Below are 17000 nucleotides of genomic sequence, written 5' to 3'. Positions count from 1 at the left end.
TAATATCCTTATCATTTACAGTAGGGGGTACATTATCCCTTATAATACATGAGTGATACTCAGAGTTCCCTGTATAACTCAGCCTGCAGCCTTGTGCCTTTATATGGTCACAGAACCTCTCAGTGACTTCTAATATCCTTATCATTTACAGTAGGGGATACTTTATCCCTTATACAAAACAGAAAGCAGGTATAGATTACTGACAAGAAAATGCCATATTTGAATATGTAGGAGTATAAAACAGCAAGCCATGTTGATTCTAATGGGAAGAGGATTTAAAAACATGGCTAAACATAAATAAAAGTAGTGATGACATCACATGTGCGGGTTGAAAATTAATTGGAAAACATACATATAAATTTACAGTTTCATAGCAGAGAAAAATGTAGATGTAGAGGATAAAATATGGTGACAGCTCTACATAAGGTTAAAAAAAATTTTAATAAAAGCCATGAAAGAGCAAAAAGTGACCTACCATTTTACGAATTGCTGCATTTGAGTGATTGGCTGCAGTAGAAATCAACTCCAGGGACTCTGAAATGAGTAGAGTTACATATTATAGAGAAAATAGAAATACGCTGCCTGTAATTGCATTATTGTGTGAAAGTTGTTACACAGAGATGGTTATAGGGGAACCCAGGCAAGGCCTGGTGAGATGGTGCCTATAGTAGGGAGAGATGGTGTCTATAGTAACAGTGGGATAATAGTCTCTGGGAAGGGAGTGTGACTGTGGGATAGCAGGTATAGTAGGGAGAGATGGTGCCTATAGTAACAGTGGATAATAGTCTCTGGGAAGGGAGTGTGACTGTGGGATAGCAGGTATAGTAGGGAGAGATGTGTCTATAGTAACAGTGGATAATAGTCTCTGGGAAGGGAGTGTGACTGTGGGATAGCAGGTATAGTAGGGAGAGATGTGTCTATAGTAACAGTGGATAATAGTCTCTGGGAAGGGAGTGTGACTGTGGGATAGCAGGTATAGTAGGGAGAGATGTGTCTATAGTAACAGTGGATAATAGTCTCTGGGAAGGGAGTGTGACTGTGGGATAGCAGGTATAGTAGGGAGAGATGGTGTCTATAGTAACAGTGGGATAATAGTCTCTAGTAAGGGAGTGTGACTGTGGGATAGCAGGTATAGTAGGGAGAGATGGTGCCGATAGTAACAGTGGATAATAGTCTCTGGGAAGGGAGTGTGACTGTGGGATAGCAGGTATAGTAGGGAGAGATGGTGCCTATAGTAACAGTGGATAATAGTCTCTGGGAAGGGAGTGTGACTGTGGGATAGCAGGTATAGTAGGGAGAGATGGTGCCTATAGTAACAGTGGATAATAGTCTCTGGGAAGGGAGTGTGACTGTGGGATAGCAGGTATAGTAGGGAGAGATGGTGCCTATAGTAACAGTGGATAATAGTCTCTGGGAAGGGAGTGTGACTGTGGGATAGCAGGTATAGTAGGGAGAGATGGTGTCTATAGTAACAGTGGGATAATAGTCTCTAGTAAGGGAGTGTGACTGTGGGATAGCAGGTATAGTAGGGAGAGATGGTGCCGATAGTAACAGTGGATAATAGTCTCTGGGAAGGGAGTGTGACTGTGGGATAGCAGGTATAGTAGGGAGAGATGGTGCCTATAGTAACAGTGGATAATAGTCTCTGGGAAGGGAGTGTGACTGTGGGATAGCAGGTATAGTAGGGAGAGATGGTGTCTATAGTAACAGTGGATAATAGTCTCTGGGAAGGGAGTGTGACTGTGGGATAGCAGGTATAATAGGGAGAGATGGTGTCTATAGTAACAGTGGATAATAGTCTCTGGGAAGGGAGTGTGACTGTGGGATAGCAGGTATAGTAGGGAGAGATGGTGTCTATAGTAACAGTGGATAATAGTCTCTGGGAAGGGAGTGTGACTGTGGGATAGCAGGTATAGTAGGGAGAGATGGTGCCTATAGTAACAGTGGATAATAGTCTCTGGGAAGGGAGTGTGACTGTGGGATAGCAGGTATAGTAGGGAGAGATGGTGTCTATAGTAACAGTGGGATAATAGTCTCTAGTAAGGGAGTGTGACTGTGGGATAGCAGGTATAGTAGGGAGAGATGGTGCCGATAGTAACAGTGGATAATAGTCTCTGGGAAGGGAGTGTGACTGTGGGATAGCAGGTATAGTAGGGAGAGATGGTGCCTATAGTAACAGTGGATAATAGTCTCTGGGAAGGGAGTGTGACTGTGAGATAGCAGGTATAGTAGGGAGAGATGGTGCCTATAGAAAAGGATATTGCAGCAAGCAGTAAAAAAAATCCAAAATTATTTTTTAAATATGTTAATAGTAAAAAAATGAAGCAGGAAGGGGCGGGACCCTTACTATCAGAGGGGGGTCAGCTGGTTGATGAAAACAAAATAAAAGCGCAGATTCTGAACTCATATTTTTCATCTGTCTACACAAATGAGGAACCAGTAAGTGAAGGTTTCCTTCTTAACAGTCCCAATTCTAGTAATACAACTAATGATGCATGGTTCACACATGAAGAAATTCAAAAGAGACTTGAACATGTTAAGATTAACAAAGGTCCAGGGCCAGATGGTATTCATCCCAGGGTAATTAGCGAGCTTAGCTCTGTGATTGCCAAACCTCTTTACTTAATTTTTCAGGATTCATTGAGATCTGGCATAGTTCCGAGAGACTGGCGAATTGCTAATGTGGTGCCTCTATTCAAAAAAGGATCCCGTTCTCAGCCTCAAAACTATAGGCCAGTTAGTCTGACGTCAGTGGTAGGAAAGCTTTTCGAAGGGTTAATAAAGGATAAGATACTGGACTTCATAGCAAATCATAATACTATGAGTTTGTGCCAGCATGGTTTTATGCGTAATAGATCTTGCCAGACTAACTTAATTTCTTTTTACGAGAATGTAAGTAGAGACCTGGATTCTGGGATGGCAGTGGATGTGATTTACTTAGACTTTGCTAAAGCATTTGATACAGTGCCACACAAAAGGTTACTGGTTAAATGAAGGAATGTTGGCCTGGAACATAGTATTTGTACCTGGATAGAGAACTGGCTAAAAGATAGACTACAAAGAGTGGTGGTAAATGGAACATGTTCTAATTGGACCAGTGTTGTTAGTGGAGTACCGCAGGGCTCTGTACTAGGTCCCTTGCTTTTCAACTTGTTTATTAATGACCTGGAGGTGGCCATTGAAAGTACTGGTTCTATTTTTGCAGATGAGACTAAATTGTGCAGAACTATAGGTTCCATGCAGGATGCTGCCACTTTGCACAGTGATTTGTCTAAACTGGAAAACTGGGCAGCAAACTGGAAAATGAGGTTCAACGTTGATAAATGCAGGTTATGCACTTTGGCAAAAATAATATAAATGCAAGTTATACACTAAATGGCAGTGTGTTGGGAGTTTCCTTAAATGAGAAGGATCTAGGGGTCTTTGTAGATAACAAGTTGTCTAATTCTGGGCAGTGTCATTCTGTGGCTACTAAAGCAAATAAAGTTCTTGTATAAAAAAGGGCATTAACTCAAGGGATGAAACATAATTGTGTCTCTTTATAGGTCCCTGGTGAGGCCTCATCTGGAGTATGGGGGCAGTTTTGGACTCCAGTCCTTAAGAGGGATATAAATGAGCTGGAGAGAGTGCAGAGACTAAGTGCAACTAAACTGGTTAGAGGGAGGGAAGAGTTAAATTATGAGGGGAGACTGACAAGGTTGGGGTTGTTTTCTCTGGAAAAAAGGCGCTTGTGAGGGGACATGATTAGACTTTACAAGTACATTAGAGGACATTATAGACAAATAGCAGGGGACCTTTTTACCCATAAAGAGAATCACGTACCAGAGGCCTCCCCTTCAGACTAGAGGAAAAGAAGTTTCATTTAAAGGAACAGAGTAGGGGGTTCATCACAGTGAGGACAGTGAGGTTGGGGAATGCACTGCCGGGTGATGATTCAGTTAATGACTATAAGAGGGACTTGGATGATTTCTTGGACAGACATAATACAAAGGCTATTGTGATACTAAACTCTATAGTTAGTATAGATATGGGTATATATCATTTATGTGACAGTAAGGAGGGGTGTGTGTATGGGGCTGGGTTTTCATTTGGAGGGGTTGAACGTGATGGACTTTGTCTTTTTTCAACCCAATTTAACTATGTAACTATGTAACTATGTAACTATAGTTAACAGTGGGATAATAGTCTCTGGGAAGGGAGTGTGACTGTGGATAGCAGGTATAGTAGGGAGATATGGTGTCTATAGTAACAGTGGATAATAGTCTCTGGGAAGGGAGTGTGACTGTGGATAGCAGGTATAGTAGGGAGAGATGGTGCCTATAGTAACAGTGGATAATAGTCTCTGGGAAGGGAGTGTGACTGTGGGATAGCAGGTATAGTAGGGAGAGATGGTGTCTATAGTAAACAGTGGATAATAGTCTCTGGGAAGGGAGTGTGACTGTGGGGATAGCAGGTATAGTAGGGAGAGATGGTGCCTATAGTAACAGTGGATAATAGTCTCTGGGAAGGGAGTGTGACTGTGGGATAACAGTATAGTAGGGAGAGATGGTGTCTATAGTAACAGTGGATAATAGTCTCTGGGAAGGGAGTGTGACTGTGGGATAGCAGGTATAGTAGGGAGAGATGGTGTCTATAGTAACAGTGGGATAATAGTCTCTAGTAAGGGAGTGTGACTGTGGGATAGCAGGTATAGTAGGGAGAGATGGTGTCTATAGTAACAGTGGATAATAGTCTCTGGGAAGGGAGTGTGACTGTGGGATAGCAGGTATAGTAGGGAGAGATGTGTCTATAGTAACAGTGGATAATAGTCTCTGGGAAGGGAGTGTGACTGTGGGATAGCAGGTATAGTAGGGAGAGATGGTGCCTATAGTAACAGTGGATAATAGTCTCTGGGAAGGGAGTGTGACTGTGGGATAGCAGGTATAGTAGGGAGAGATGGTGTCTATAGTAACAGTGGATAATAGTCTCTGGGAAGGGAGTGTGACTGTGGGATAGCAGGTATAGTAGGGAGAGATGGTGCCTATAGTAACAGTGGATAATAGTCTCTGGGAAGGGAGTGTGACTGTGGGATAACAGGTATAGTAGGGAGAGATGGTGTCTATAGTAACAGTGGATAATAGTCTCTGGGAAGGGAGTATGACTGTGGGATAGCAGGTATAGTAGGGAGAGATGTGTCTATAGTAACAGTGGGATATAGTCTCTGGAAGGGAGTGTGACTGTGGGATAGCAGGTATAGTAGAGAGAGATGGTGTCTATAGTAACAGTGGGATAATAGTCTTGGGAAGGGAGTGTGACTGTGGGATAGCAGGTATAGTAGGGAGAGATGGTGTCTATAGTAACAGTGGATAATAGTCTCTGGGAAGGGAGTGTGACTGTGGGATAGCAGGTATAGTAGGGAGAGATGGTGCCTATAGTAACAGTGGATAATAGTCTCTGGGAAGGGAGTATGACTGTGGGATAGCAGGTATAGTAGGGAGAGATGGTGCCTATAGTAACAGTGGGGATAGTAGCCGGGGTATCCAGTAGCATCCCCAGATCTGAACCTAACTGTAATTTAGGCTGATTTTTTCTGCTGCTATTCTCACACTGTTGTAAGATATAGCCAGTGTATAGGTTGCTTCATATCAAAGGGAATCCTATCATTTATAAGCTCAAACTCTTACTTTCTGAATCCTTCCAATCAGGAGAGTCCTCTGGGAGTTTCTTCAGATAATCTTTTAGTAAAAGTTCATAGCGGGGAATCCTCTGCACAGGCTCTAACATATGATGCTGTAAGGTCAGGTTTCCGCATATTTGGTCCTTCTGAAGGTAACAGGAAAAAAAAAGAATTCAGTAGACAGTCTAGTGGGGAGAAGCAGAGTCAGGCCAAGAAGGTGATCCTTGTACTGCGCTATTGTCTATGGTCACTACATATTAGCAGATGCTGTGACTGTTGGGAGATACATGGAGAATATCAGAATGAAATACACCCAGTACTAAGTCTATTGAAACGTACCTGGATTGTGTGAACTACCTCTTTAAAGGTAGAGGAACGTTGTGTCCAGCTGTTGACCATGTCCATCGCTTTATCAAAGTTTTTGACATATTCCCCATACATCTTCAGGAACGGGGCCAGCTTCTGTAGGATGTCACCGATCCGGGGGTTCGTATCCCTAGAGAGACCGGCAAGTTGACTATTAATTCAGTGTGTCATTTTAGATTCCACTGTAGTTGACTAAGTCTCTGTATTGTGAGAATGGGGTCACTGGCTCCTTCTTGGTTCCACCTTTATCATCCTAAAAGTTGGCCGAATTATGTTTTGATGAGCCAAAAAAATCTGCTACAACTGGCGCCCACACACCAAACTCTCAATGTTTGGGCTCAAAACAATCCTGGTAACAGAAGCAGAGAGAAGTACAGGTATGGGACCTGTTATCCAGAATGCTCGGGACCTGCAGTTTTCCAGATGATGGATCTTTCTGTAATTTGGATCTTCATACCTTTAAGTCTACTAGAAAATCATATAAACATGAAATAAACCCAATAGGCTGGTTTTGCTTCCAATAAGGATTAATTATATCTTAGTTGGGATCAAGTACAAGTTACTGTTTTATTATTAAAGGTATGGGACCTGTTATCCAGAATACTTGGGACCTGGGGGTTTTCTGGATAACAGATCTTTCCATAATTTGGATCTTCATCATATAAACATGAAATAAAGCCAATAGGCTGGTTTTGCCTCCAATAAGGATTAATTATATCTTAGTTGGGATCAAGTACAAGTTACTGATTTATTATTACACAGAAAAGGAAATCAGTTTTACAAATTTGGATTATTTGGATAAATTGGAGTCTATGGGAGACGGCCTTTCCATACTTCGGAGCTTTCTGGATTATGGGTTTCTGGGCGACTGATCCCAAACCTGTAGTAGATAGAATTGTTGGAAAGGGGAAATTACTAAAGATATAAAAAGACTACCATGAGGTTTAATGGGGGGGAAATATGTCGTTAGTCCTGCCATATATCAATATAGAAATCTAGAAGTGAAGGGATTGGTTCTAGAGTTGGAATAGAGAAGAGAACTCACCACTCTTGCATTATTCTCGCCTTAAGTTCGGGAAGGAGGAACTGACAGTGGAAGCGATAAATTGAGGAGATATTAGAGAATATTCCATTGATCACATCCTGGGGGATACCTGCAGATAACAACCTTGTGCAGAACACCTAGGAGCACAATGGAACAACACAATGAGTGTTACACCTGGTTGGACCAGCAACGTAGAGCATCATGGGAAACTTTGTGCATCTATTGTTCTGACTCATTGGACCACATACCTGATCCAGTAGATCCAACCTCTTCACATAGGCCTCCTCCGTCTGCAGCAGCTCCCGGGCGATGTTGTACAGTCTCTGATGTTCAGAAAACTAAAAATGAAATGTTTAATTAGTGACACGTGGGACAGAACCGAGCAGCCAATGTGCAGAGCAGATCAGAACTTGAGCCTTATTTGGTTCTGATCTCTGGTGTGTAGAGTTGTGCTAAAACTACTAGCAAATGGTTACTACAGGAATTGCAACAGGAATTGGTCCACATCATTCATTTGTCAATATTTTTACAAAGTCTAGTTTTAAGTCATGTCACACGGCTCAAAATTGAGGAGAAATAGGTTCCCCCCCCCCCCCGAGTAGCTGTCACGGTCATAGAACCAGTAGAACCAGTCGTTAGTTCTGGTTTGACCTTTCTGCTTGAGATCTCACATTTTAGTCAGTCTTTAAGTTCCGCCAACAAACCAATGAACAAAGTTATTACAATGTGCAGTAAAGTTGGCTGTAAATGTTGACATTGTCCAACACAAGCTTTCATACAATGCACTGTGTGTAGTGTCTGCAAAATGATTGGTCTAATAACAGTTTGCTGGATACATGAAAATGCAATATATGAGCCAAGGTATATGGTCACCTGACTGCCCAACATCTCAGTCCCAACTCAAGGGGTTTTATATGAAGTTTCCCTCCCTTTGCTGCTATAACTGCCCCGGTGCTTCTGGGAAGGTCCCACTAGATGTTGGAACATTGCTACTGGGAGTTGTTTCCATTCAGCTACAAGAGTGAGGTTGGGCACTGATGTTGGGGATCAGGCTCACAGTTGGGGTTCCAGTTTATCCCACAGCGGTTCAGTTAGGTTGCCCTCCTCTTGATGCTTTAACTGCCCCAGTGCTTTTGGAAAGGTTCCCACTAGATGTTGGAACATTGTTGCTGGGAGTTGCTTCCATTTAGCCACAAGAGTGAGGTTGGGCACTGATGTTGGGGATCAGGCTCACAGTTGGGGTTCCAGTTCATCCCACAGGGGGTCAGTTGGATTGCACCTGCTTTTGATGTTATAACTGCTCTGGTGCTTCTGGGAAGGTTCCCACTACATGTTGGAACATTGTTGCTGGGAGTTGCTTCCATTCAGCCACAAGAGTGAGGTTGGGCACTGATGTTGGGGATCAGGCTCACAGTTGGGGTTCCAATTCATCCCACAGGGGTTCAGTTGGGTTGAGGGGTTTGTGCAGTCAGGTTCTTCCCATCTCAGCAAACCCATTCTGTATGGACCTGGCTCTGTGCATGGGGGATATTATTGTGCTGAAACAGAAAAAGGGCCCCAAACTGTTCCACAAAGTAGGAATCACGGAATTGACAGGAATGTCATTGGATGGTGTTGCTGCACCTGGCAATGGTGGGTGTGGCTTAGACAATTCCAATAACTTGGTGGGGTGCTTATGTATAGATGTAGGGCCACCTTCAGAGACATCAGTGTGGGACTACTTATTAACCTTGTCCTCAGCCTTATTAGTGAGAGTGACCCCCATAATTAAATGGTTGTTGTTCCTCAACACAAAAAACACATTGTGTAACTGTAGAATAGTTTGGATACAAACAAAACCACAAAACTTTGGGCCACCTCTGACCTTCTTTCAAGCGTCAAGTCTTGTCATACACACAAACACAACGGCAGACATTTCTTACATTGACTTATAATGATTCCATTGTCAATCAGTGACTGGCGAGAAACAAGGCAACACTAAAACCTTTATTGAAGATGTTTACAGAAACATTACAAGTCGCCATTTCTGGGTAAAACCAGAATGTATTTGGCGCAGGAATGAAATCCAAGAAGCCTCAGTCTGACACCAATTCAGCCGCAGTCATATTGTGTTTAGGATTCCGAGATGGTGTATGTGATATTTCATGATTATTAATGGGTGGCCTGTGAGCGGCTTGGGGTTATTTTGCACCTTTAGATCTGCCCGTGAAATCTGATAACTCATCCTACAGGAATGAAGAAATAGATTTAAAGAGCCGGGAGAAGAAAATACAAATTGAATGTGCCATTGTGATAGATGTGTATAGATGTGCCCAGCTCGGAGGAGAACCAATTACATATTAAGGGGGCCAAGGCACAATCTTTGCTGCTGACGAACAGATCTCCTTGTAGAGGCCAAGTAGCTGGACACTTCCATCAAAGTGATCACAATCACCTTTAAGTTAAGGAGAACTAAAGCCTAACTAAAGAAGTAGGTAGAAATGTTGTACATGATGTTTTGTGCTTCTGTACCAGCCCAAGGCAACCACAGCCCTTTAGCAGTAAAGATCTGTGTCTCCAAAGATGCCCCAGTAGCTCCCCATCTTCTTTTCTGCTGATTCACTGCACATGCTCTGTGCTGCTGTCACTTACTGAGCTTAGGGAGCCACTCACAATATACAGTACACATAGAATAGAAATGTCACAATATAAGGCTGATTAGTAATTAATACACATAATTACTACATGGCAGCACAGAAACCAGTGCAATTAGCATCAGAATTGAATAATCAGCAAACCTGTAGCATCAGCTTATATTACAGCCAGGGAAGCTCATTTTCTGCTGGATAATTAGTGACGAGCCCTAAGCTTAGCTTCTCAACAGCCAATCAGAGCCCACTGAGCATGTGAGTGTCACAGACACTTTCCAAGATGGTGACCCCCTGTGACAAGTTTGAAGTCCTGGATCATTGCTGCTATTGACAAGCTCAAACTTTAGCCTCGTGCAATAAGTTCACTATATCAAATAGGACATTTTTAGCCACATTCATTTGTAGGGTTTAGTTCTCCTTTAATGGGGTTGATCATGTCTAATACAGTAAGCCAGAATGCCATAAAAAATACGTATGGGGGTTATTAGTGCACGTTCCATAGACACCGTTACCAGTTATGGTCTAAAACAGTAACACGGCCATTATTGATCGGGTGCAAGTAGGAACTTAAGGGCATGAAACCCCTTGTGCAGTCTCCAATGGGGGGTTCTAAGGGCCACAGCAAATGAGTGCGCTTGATTAAACAATAGCAGGGTTCAATTTTATATAAGAATCTTCAGTAAAACATATTGGCAATACAATATTCTGCATAGAGAATCTTAGTAACTGGCAAAGGCTCTTGTGCTCAGACAGTTGCATTTATTTCTATGAATGGGAGGTCACCCACAGACTGAAATTATTCAGTGACCCCCCCCCCCAATAACCAAGTGGATAACTACAAGGGTCACAGAAATCAATTTGTGGTCCAGGGGTGGGTTACCAGATGACAAACACATCAATCACATTGTGAGGGGTCCCCTTAATATGCCTATAAGGGTGGGAGTTAAAGGGGAACACTGGCCACTCCTGTTACATTATTATAATCCTTCGACAGTTACTGTGAGACGTATACGTAGCCCTTCCTAAAGGAATCCTCACACCTTCTAAACTGTGTGTGGGAAATTCTAGGGTACATAGTTTTATTTATAGGGTATATAGTTTTATTTATAGGGTACATAGTTTTATTTATAGGTTATATCGTTTTATTTATAGGGTACATAGTTTTATTTATAGGGTACATAGTTTTATTTATAGGTTATATAGTTTTATTTATAGGGTACATAGTTTTATTTATAGGGTATATAGTTTTATTTATAGGTTATATAGTTTTATTTATAGGGTACATAGTTTTATTTATAGGGTACATAGTTTTATTTATAGGGTATATAGTTTTATTTATAGGGTATATAGTTTTATTTATAGGGTACATAGTTTTATTTATAGGGTATATAGTTTTATTTATAGGTTATATAGTTTTATTTATAGGGTACATAGTTTTATTTATAGGGTATATAGTTTTATTTATAGGGTATATAGTTTTATTTATAGGGTATATAGTTTTATTTATAGGGTACATAGTTTTATTTATAGGGTACATAGTTTTATTTATAGGGTATATAGTTTTATCAAGTTCTTTTAGATGTCTAGAAATAAAGGTGGACCTGCAATATAAAGGGCAAGATTGGCACCCCCATGACCCTATGCCCTATTTTAATACAGAGCAAACTCTGCCATATTATGGTTCTATTGCTCTACTCAGTCTTGTGCCATTGACTAACCATTACAAGCTTTCAATGTCCACTGATATTCAATAAACAGTAGGGTAGGAAAGAACACCTTACCCAATACACACACATACTGTACATTGCTATTCAGGCGGGAGCTGACAATTTTGTTTCCTGGTTGAAAGTAAATTAATTTTTATTGATGATAGTTTTCTGTTCAAAGAAACTCCTATTGATCATTCAATCTCCCATTTGAACGACTGCTTGGTTGCTAGGTTAAGCGAGACCCTAACAACCCTTTGCTCCTCAATGCTCAGAGCTTGAGTTTCTTTCTTACCTTAGTGGAATCGACGTTCTCTGCCTTGGGCACCTCCATGGCCTCCTGTTCTTCACTGCTGCCCTCATCCAGGTCACTGTCCTCATCCTGAGTGGAATCTCTTTTCTGATCCACAGACGATGAGTCCGAATTCTTCCTGATGATGCCGATTTCCACCATATGGACAGGCAAGGAAAGCTTTTTGTGCTCCATGCTCTCGTCATTGGGAAACACCTCCCCAACGACACCACAAGAAGGGCTGTCAATGCCACTGTCTCTGTTGGGAATTTTCCCATTATCATTATGATCCACAGTCAGATTCCCATTCTCCTGCGGAGGCTGCTCAGTCCGGTTCATAGAGGCATTATTATTACCCCCACAGTTGTTAATATCATTTATTGTAAAGTCTCTGATTTTCAGGTTATCCCTGGGCCTTTCTGAACTGGGTTCCTCCTCAGTTGGCCTTCCTTGCTCACCCAATGGGATCCCACTCTCTGAGTCTCTAGTAGAAACATGGGCACAACACAGGGGGCTTGTTCCTTGCTCCATCTTGATGCTAAAATGGTAACGACTGTGTCTCCCAAGCTGGACCGGTTGCCTAATGAGAAGCAGAGATGTTACATTGGAATGACAGATACATGTATAGAGGTAAGTACACAGCCAGTATGGAGCACATGGGGAATACGTTTTGTATCAGCCAATGTGTTTCTTACCTAAGGCTTTCAAACTTCTTGATGAGGATACTGATGTCCGAGGTCTCAGACCTGTTCCGCTCTTTAATTCCAGGACGTCTGGTGGGTTTGGGTACTAGGGACAATGGCTTTGATGGGGCAGGAGGAATTCTGTGGTTTGTGATTTCTTTCCCCAATGCTTTCAGGTGGGCTGGTTTAGGAGGTACTGTGCATGGAGACAATAAACAAGCAGAATTGACTTGAAAAAGAGTAAACACAAAGGAACTTTTGTTCCGTCAGAAACTCTGTGATTGTTATTATGGGGTAAGTCAGGCTCAATATTATTCTGCACGATTATGGGGTAAGGTGGGATATTACTCAGAATCCCTGGCAGTGCACTGAGAGTCTAAAGGTGGCCATACACAGGGAGATCCACTCTTTTGGTGACATTGAGGTGGGCGATATCGGGCTGATCCAATCGTGGTCCCTAGGGCCCAATGATCGGATCAGAATGCAGGCCATACAGGGACCACATCAACGAAAAGATGACCGGCATGTGGCTGACTTTCAACCAGATATGGATCAGGGACGCACGTCGGATGACCCCACACATGGGCCAATAAGTTGCCGATTCGGTCTGTCGGCAGCTTTTATCGGCCCGAGTATGGGGGCCTTAAGTTTAGGTGGAACCTTACCCAACAGGTGCAATACTATAAAATAGGACTTGCAGTATAAACCACTGTGAGTGGAGACCCCAATCACCCCCATATAGTGGCCTATTGATATAATGGATAATCTCAGGATGGAGGATTAGACTGTGAAGCCCCAGATGCAACAATGAAGCTCAGTGGTCTCCGGGTGATGCCAGAGCTGGGGGGGGGGGACAATGGTTGCACATTGCAGCCCCTGACAACTTACTAGGAACAGATTTTTAGTAACGGTGACCCCTTTATCTCTAGAGCCTACTGTGAGCTGCATGTGTATGTCAGACACCCATATAATGAAGTTCAAGAGGCTTGAGAGCACAAACACACAAACACACACCTGTCTGCTGATCTATTCCTCCCACATACACATTGTTCTCTAAACATGTGGCTAACCCCTTCCCTCCTTCCTTCCTTCTCACTATCAACTGCAGAACAAGCCATTAGTACTCCCTGCACCCTCCGACCAGACCTTCAGCCTGACATGCAGGACAGTGTCGAGGGGTTGCACAAAATTTAGAGGGGTCCAGCGACCAATGAAGCTAAATCCTGAGCTCCTTGAGGGCATCTCAGGAGCTGATGGGGCTGGTGGAGGATGCTGGGAGAAGTCTTTCGCTCTAGCCCATTATATAGAACTAACTAACCAAATTATGGGTTAGGCACCAGATCCAGGATTCATCTTAACATCGGCACTTGGGCCAGGATTTGGCCAAAATGAATCTAGATCAATTATATTATATAAATTATATTATTATTAATAATAATAATAATAATAATTTGTTTATCATGAGTCCAATTAATAGGGATTGTGCTGAACATAATATATGCCTGTTTTTTAAATCGAGACATATCCATGGTTTTTGTTATTTCTTAGATTAAACCACTTTCACTTCTAATTTCCTCCTCCTCACTTCCTGGTTCAACCAAGCTGCTGTTTGCAGAGGAGAAGATATTAATACACACATAACTGGTCCACAGTGACGTTGTCTCCATATCTTAAGGCCTTACAAAGGGTGCAGTTTAGGGAAGGGAGGGGTTTGTTTATATGGAAGTCATCATCTCTAATTTAATAAATTCTTCTTTCAGAGCAGGAGGGAGAACAGGGAAAAACATTTTCCATTAGTTCTATATCACAGCCAGGGTCGGAATGAGCCAGCAGGACACCAGGGAAAATATAGTGGGCCCCACCGTCCCAGACCTGCTCCCCAAAGCTGCCTGACAATGTACATAAAGATTGTGCACATAAAGAGATAGGAAGGTATCTGGGAAGGGGAGTAGAAGAGGGTCTCAAGTGGGGCAGGGAGGCCTGTGGGTGTGATGGAGGGTTTGGAAAGGGACTGGGGGTTGTGCCGGCCCCTGATGCCGCAGCTCTGGTGGGCCCAGACTCCTCAAGTTCTACGCTGATCCCCACTATAGACAAAATACATTTTCAACACACATTTTGGGCAAATTCCTCAAACTTGGAGAAGAAACCCCGAAGGCGACCCTAGGCCTAACCTAATACGCTGAGTAAGGCCTCAGTTGGCCCATTTTTGGGTTTAGGGCCAAAGAAGCAAGTCATGGGAAGTGGCATTTGTCCCTGCTCAGCGCACAACAATCACGTGTGTAAATGTAGACATTCAAGTGGATCCCAAACAGGACAAAGGTTTTGGGAATGAAAGAGACAGGGAGCATTGGCGTACTCTGTATTCTCTGTACAGACCAACTGCAATACAGTCCCCAAAGGGAACGACAGTAATGCAATGAAACCAATCACACGGCTCAATAAAGGTGAATGTAAAAAGCACCAGAACTTATTGGGTCAGTCATAATTGGAGCTTCAAGACTTGAGGAAACCCAAGCAAATATTTAGGCAACTCCCTTAAAGGGAGAAAAGCCCAATTATGGTTGTGTACAGTACAGTTGCTGAATAATAAAAAGGCTATAACAGCAGATCTCTGGACAAGGATAGAGAAGAAATGGTGGTGGGTAAAAGACAGTTAAACATCAACTCCCAGCACCCTACAAAAGCCCATTGTGAACATTACTGATAAAGTCCGTAACAATTTAGGAAATGTTCTTCGTTACATTTGACTTTCCAAAACGTTTCTGTTCTTGATACCCCCTTATAAAGTGTCCGCCTGTCACATCTCATCATCGACACCATCACTTAGTGTCACAGCTTTACCTTGGGGTTTTTCGGAGAGGGGCGTTCTGATTGGCCGAGGTCTGCCTTTGTACTTTCTTCCACTTTGCTGAATACATGGTCTGGGGCCAATTTGCTTCAGCCCCCCGAACCCACTTGATTCAATGCGACATCTGAGCTGAGAGGGGGCGATGCTGCGACCTGGAAAGAAAGGGAAAGAGGTGTGAGACTTTGGGGCAGAGAATGGGCTGATGGCACTTGCTTAAGACTTATAGAGGAGGGGGGATAACACTGATACTGATTGATATTATTGTTGGCAACATTTGGGTGGGGGTACCTAAGCCCACTACAAAAGGGACACCCTGATCATGGATACTTGCAGCCTTAGACTGAACTATAATAACAAAACACACATATTATTTTTATATATATATATATATATATACACACACATACATATACACACACAGGTATGGAATTCATTATCCAGAAATCTATTATCCAGAAAGGCTGGCGCCCACAGACTCCATTATAGTCAAATAATATAAATTTATAATCAAAATTTTTTTTAAATGATTTCCTTTTTCTCTGTAATAATAAAACAGTCGCTTGTACTTGATCCCAACTAAGATATAATTAATCCTCATTGGAAGCAAAACCAGTCTATTGGGTTTATTTAAGATTTACATGATTTTCTAGTAAACTAATGGTATGAAGATCCAAATTATAGAAAGATCCATTATCCGGAAAGCCCCAACCATTCTGGATGACAGGTCCCATACCTGTATAATATTTATACTGTATATAGCAGCAATGACAGATTGTGTCAGTGTCGGACTGGGATGCCAGGGGCCCACCAGAAAACCTTAGACCAAGGGCAACTCTCCAATCTGTTTCTCCTCTTCCTCTCCTTACTCAATCTCTATTCTCCAAGTCTCTTTCCTTTCGATTTTATAATCTATTATTGTATCTATTAATCCTATTTGTTCCCATACAGAAGTAGGTAATGACCATGAAACAGGCCAAATGTTTAGAAGCAGGAGGGCCCACTGACACTTGGGCCCACCGAGAGTTTTCCTGGTATCCCAATGGGCCAGTCCAACACTGGATTTTGTGCAGCCTCCTCCGTAAAGAGAAACAGAAAGGAGACATTGGTACCGGCACAGAGAGAGGCTGGTATTGGTTCTATCACTTGGCCGGAGAGGAAGATTCCCCAGTTTGCAGAGGAGACATTTTGGGGCTCAGCCTCCCAATAGAAGTGTGTAGGTAAGTGTGTGTAGGTAAGTGTGTGTAGGTAAGTGTGTGTAGGTAAGTATCTGTGACAGATCAGGTTGGTAAGAGAAGTGCTTGCGTGTGCAGAGAAACCACAACACTTCCTTCCGGAGACACAGAACTCCTCTTCCTCTGTTGCACTTAATACCCAGTCCCAGAGACAAACACAGAAATACAGAGCCAACAAAAGAATAGTGTGCAGTTGTACAGGGAGTTGTACAGGGAGTTGTAAAGGCCAAACAGGAGCACGGTACTGACACTAGCCCAAACATGGGGCAGCAATGATGGAGAGAGGTGTATTCCTCTACATTCATTATAATGACTAGGGATGCACCGAATCCACTATTTTGGATTCGGCTGAACCCCCGAATCCTTAGTGAAAGATCCGGCCGAATACCGAACCGAATCCTAATTTGCATATGCAAATTAGGGATGGGAAGGGGAAAACATTTTTTACTTCCTTGTTTTGTGACAAATTTGCGACAATTTCCCTCCCCACCCTTAATTTGCATATGCAAATTAGGATTTGGTTCGGCCAGGCAGAAGGATTC

At 42.6% G+C, this 17000-nt stretch overlaps 1 protein-coding gene across 2 annotated transcripts in view; it reads right to left on the bottom strand.

Moving 5' to 3' along the window:
* The window catches only part of fgd3.S (FYVE, RhoGEF and PH domain containing 3 S homeolog), a 68518-nt gene that overhangs the window by 16399 nt on the left and 35119 nt on the right, over nucleotides 1-17000 (bottom strand). For both annotated transcript variants that reach the window (XM_041561870.1, XM_041561871.1), the window contains exons 2-9: nucleotides 15220-15378; nucleotides 12391-12574; nucleotides 11699-12275; nucleotides 7316-7405; nucleotides 7068-7204; nucleotides 5996-6152; nucleotides 5664-5802; nucleotides 476-534 (exon numbers count right to left, since the gene is read on the bottom strand). In XM_041561870.1, the coding sequence (XP_041417804.1) occupies nucleotides 476-534; nucleotides 5664-5802; nucleotides 5996-6152; nucleotides 7068-7204; nucleotides 7316-7405; nucleotides 11699-12275; nucleotides 12391-12574; nucleotides 15220-15378 (1502 nt within the window). The remainder of the gene's footprint in view (nucleotides 1-475; nucleotides 535-5663; nucleotides 5803-5995; nucleotides 6153-7067; nucleotides 7205-7315; nucleotides 7406-11698; nucleotides 12276-12390; nucleotides 12575-15219; nucleotides 15379-17000) is intronic.

Source organism: Xenopus laevis, chromosome 4S, assembly GCF_017654675.1.
Source record: "Xenopus laevis strain J_2021 chromosome 4S, Xenopus_laevis_v10.1, whole genome shotgun sequence".
Lineage (NCBI taxonomy): Eukaryota > Metazoa > Chordata > Amphibia > Anura > Pipidae > Xenopus > Xenopus laevis.
This window is presented reverse-complemented; position numbering and strand designations above follow the sequence as displayed.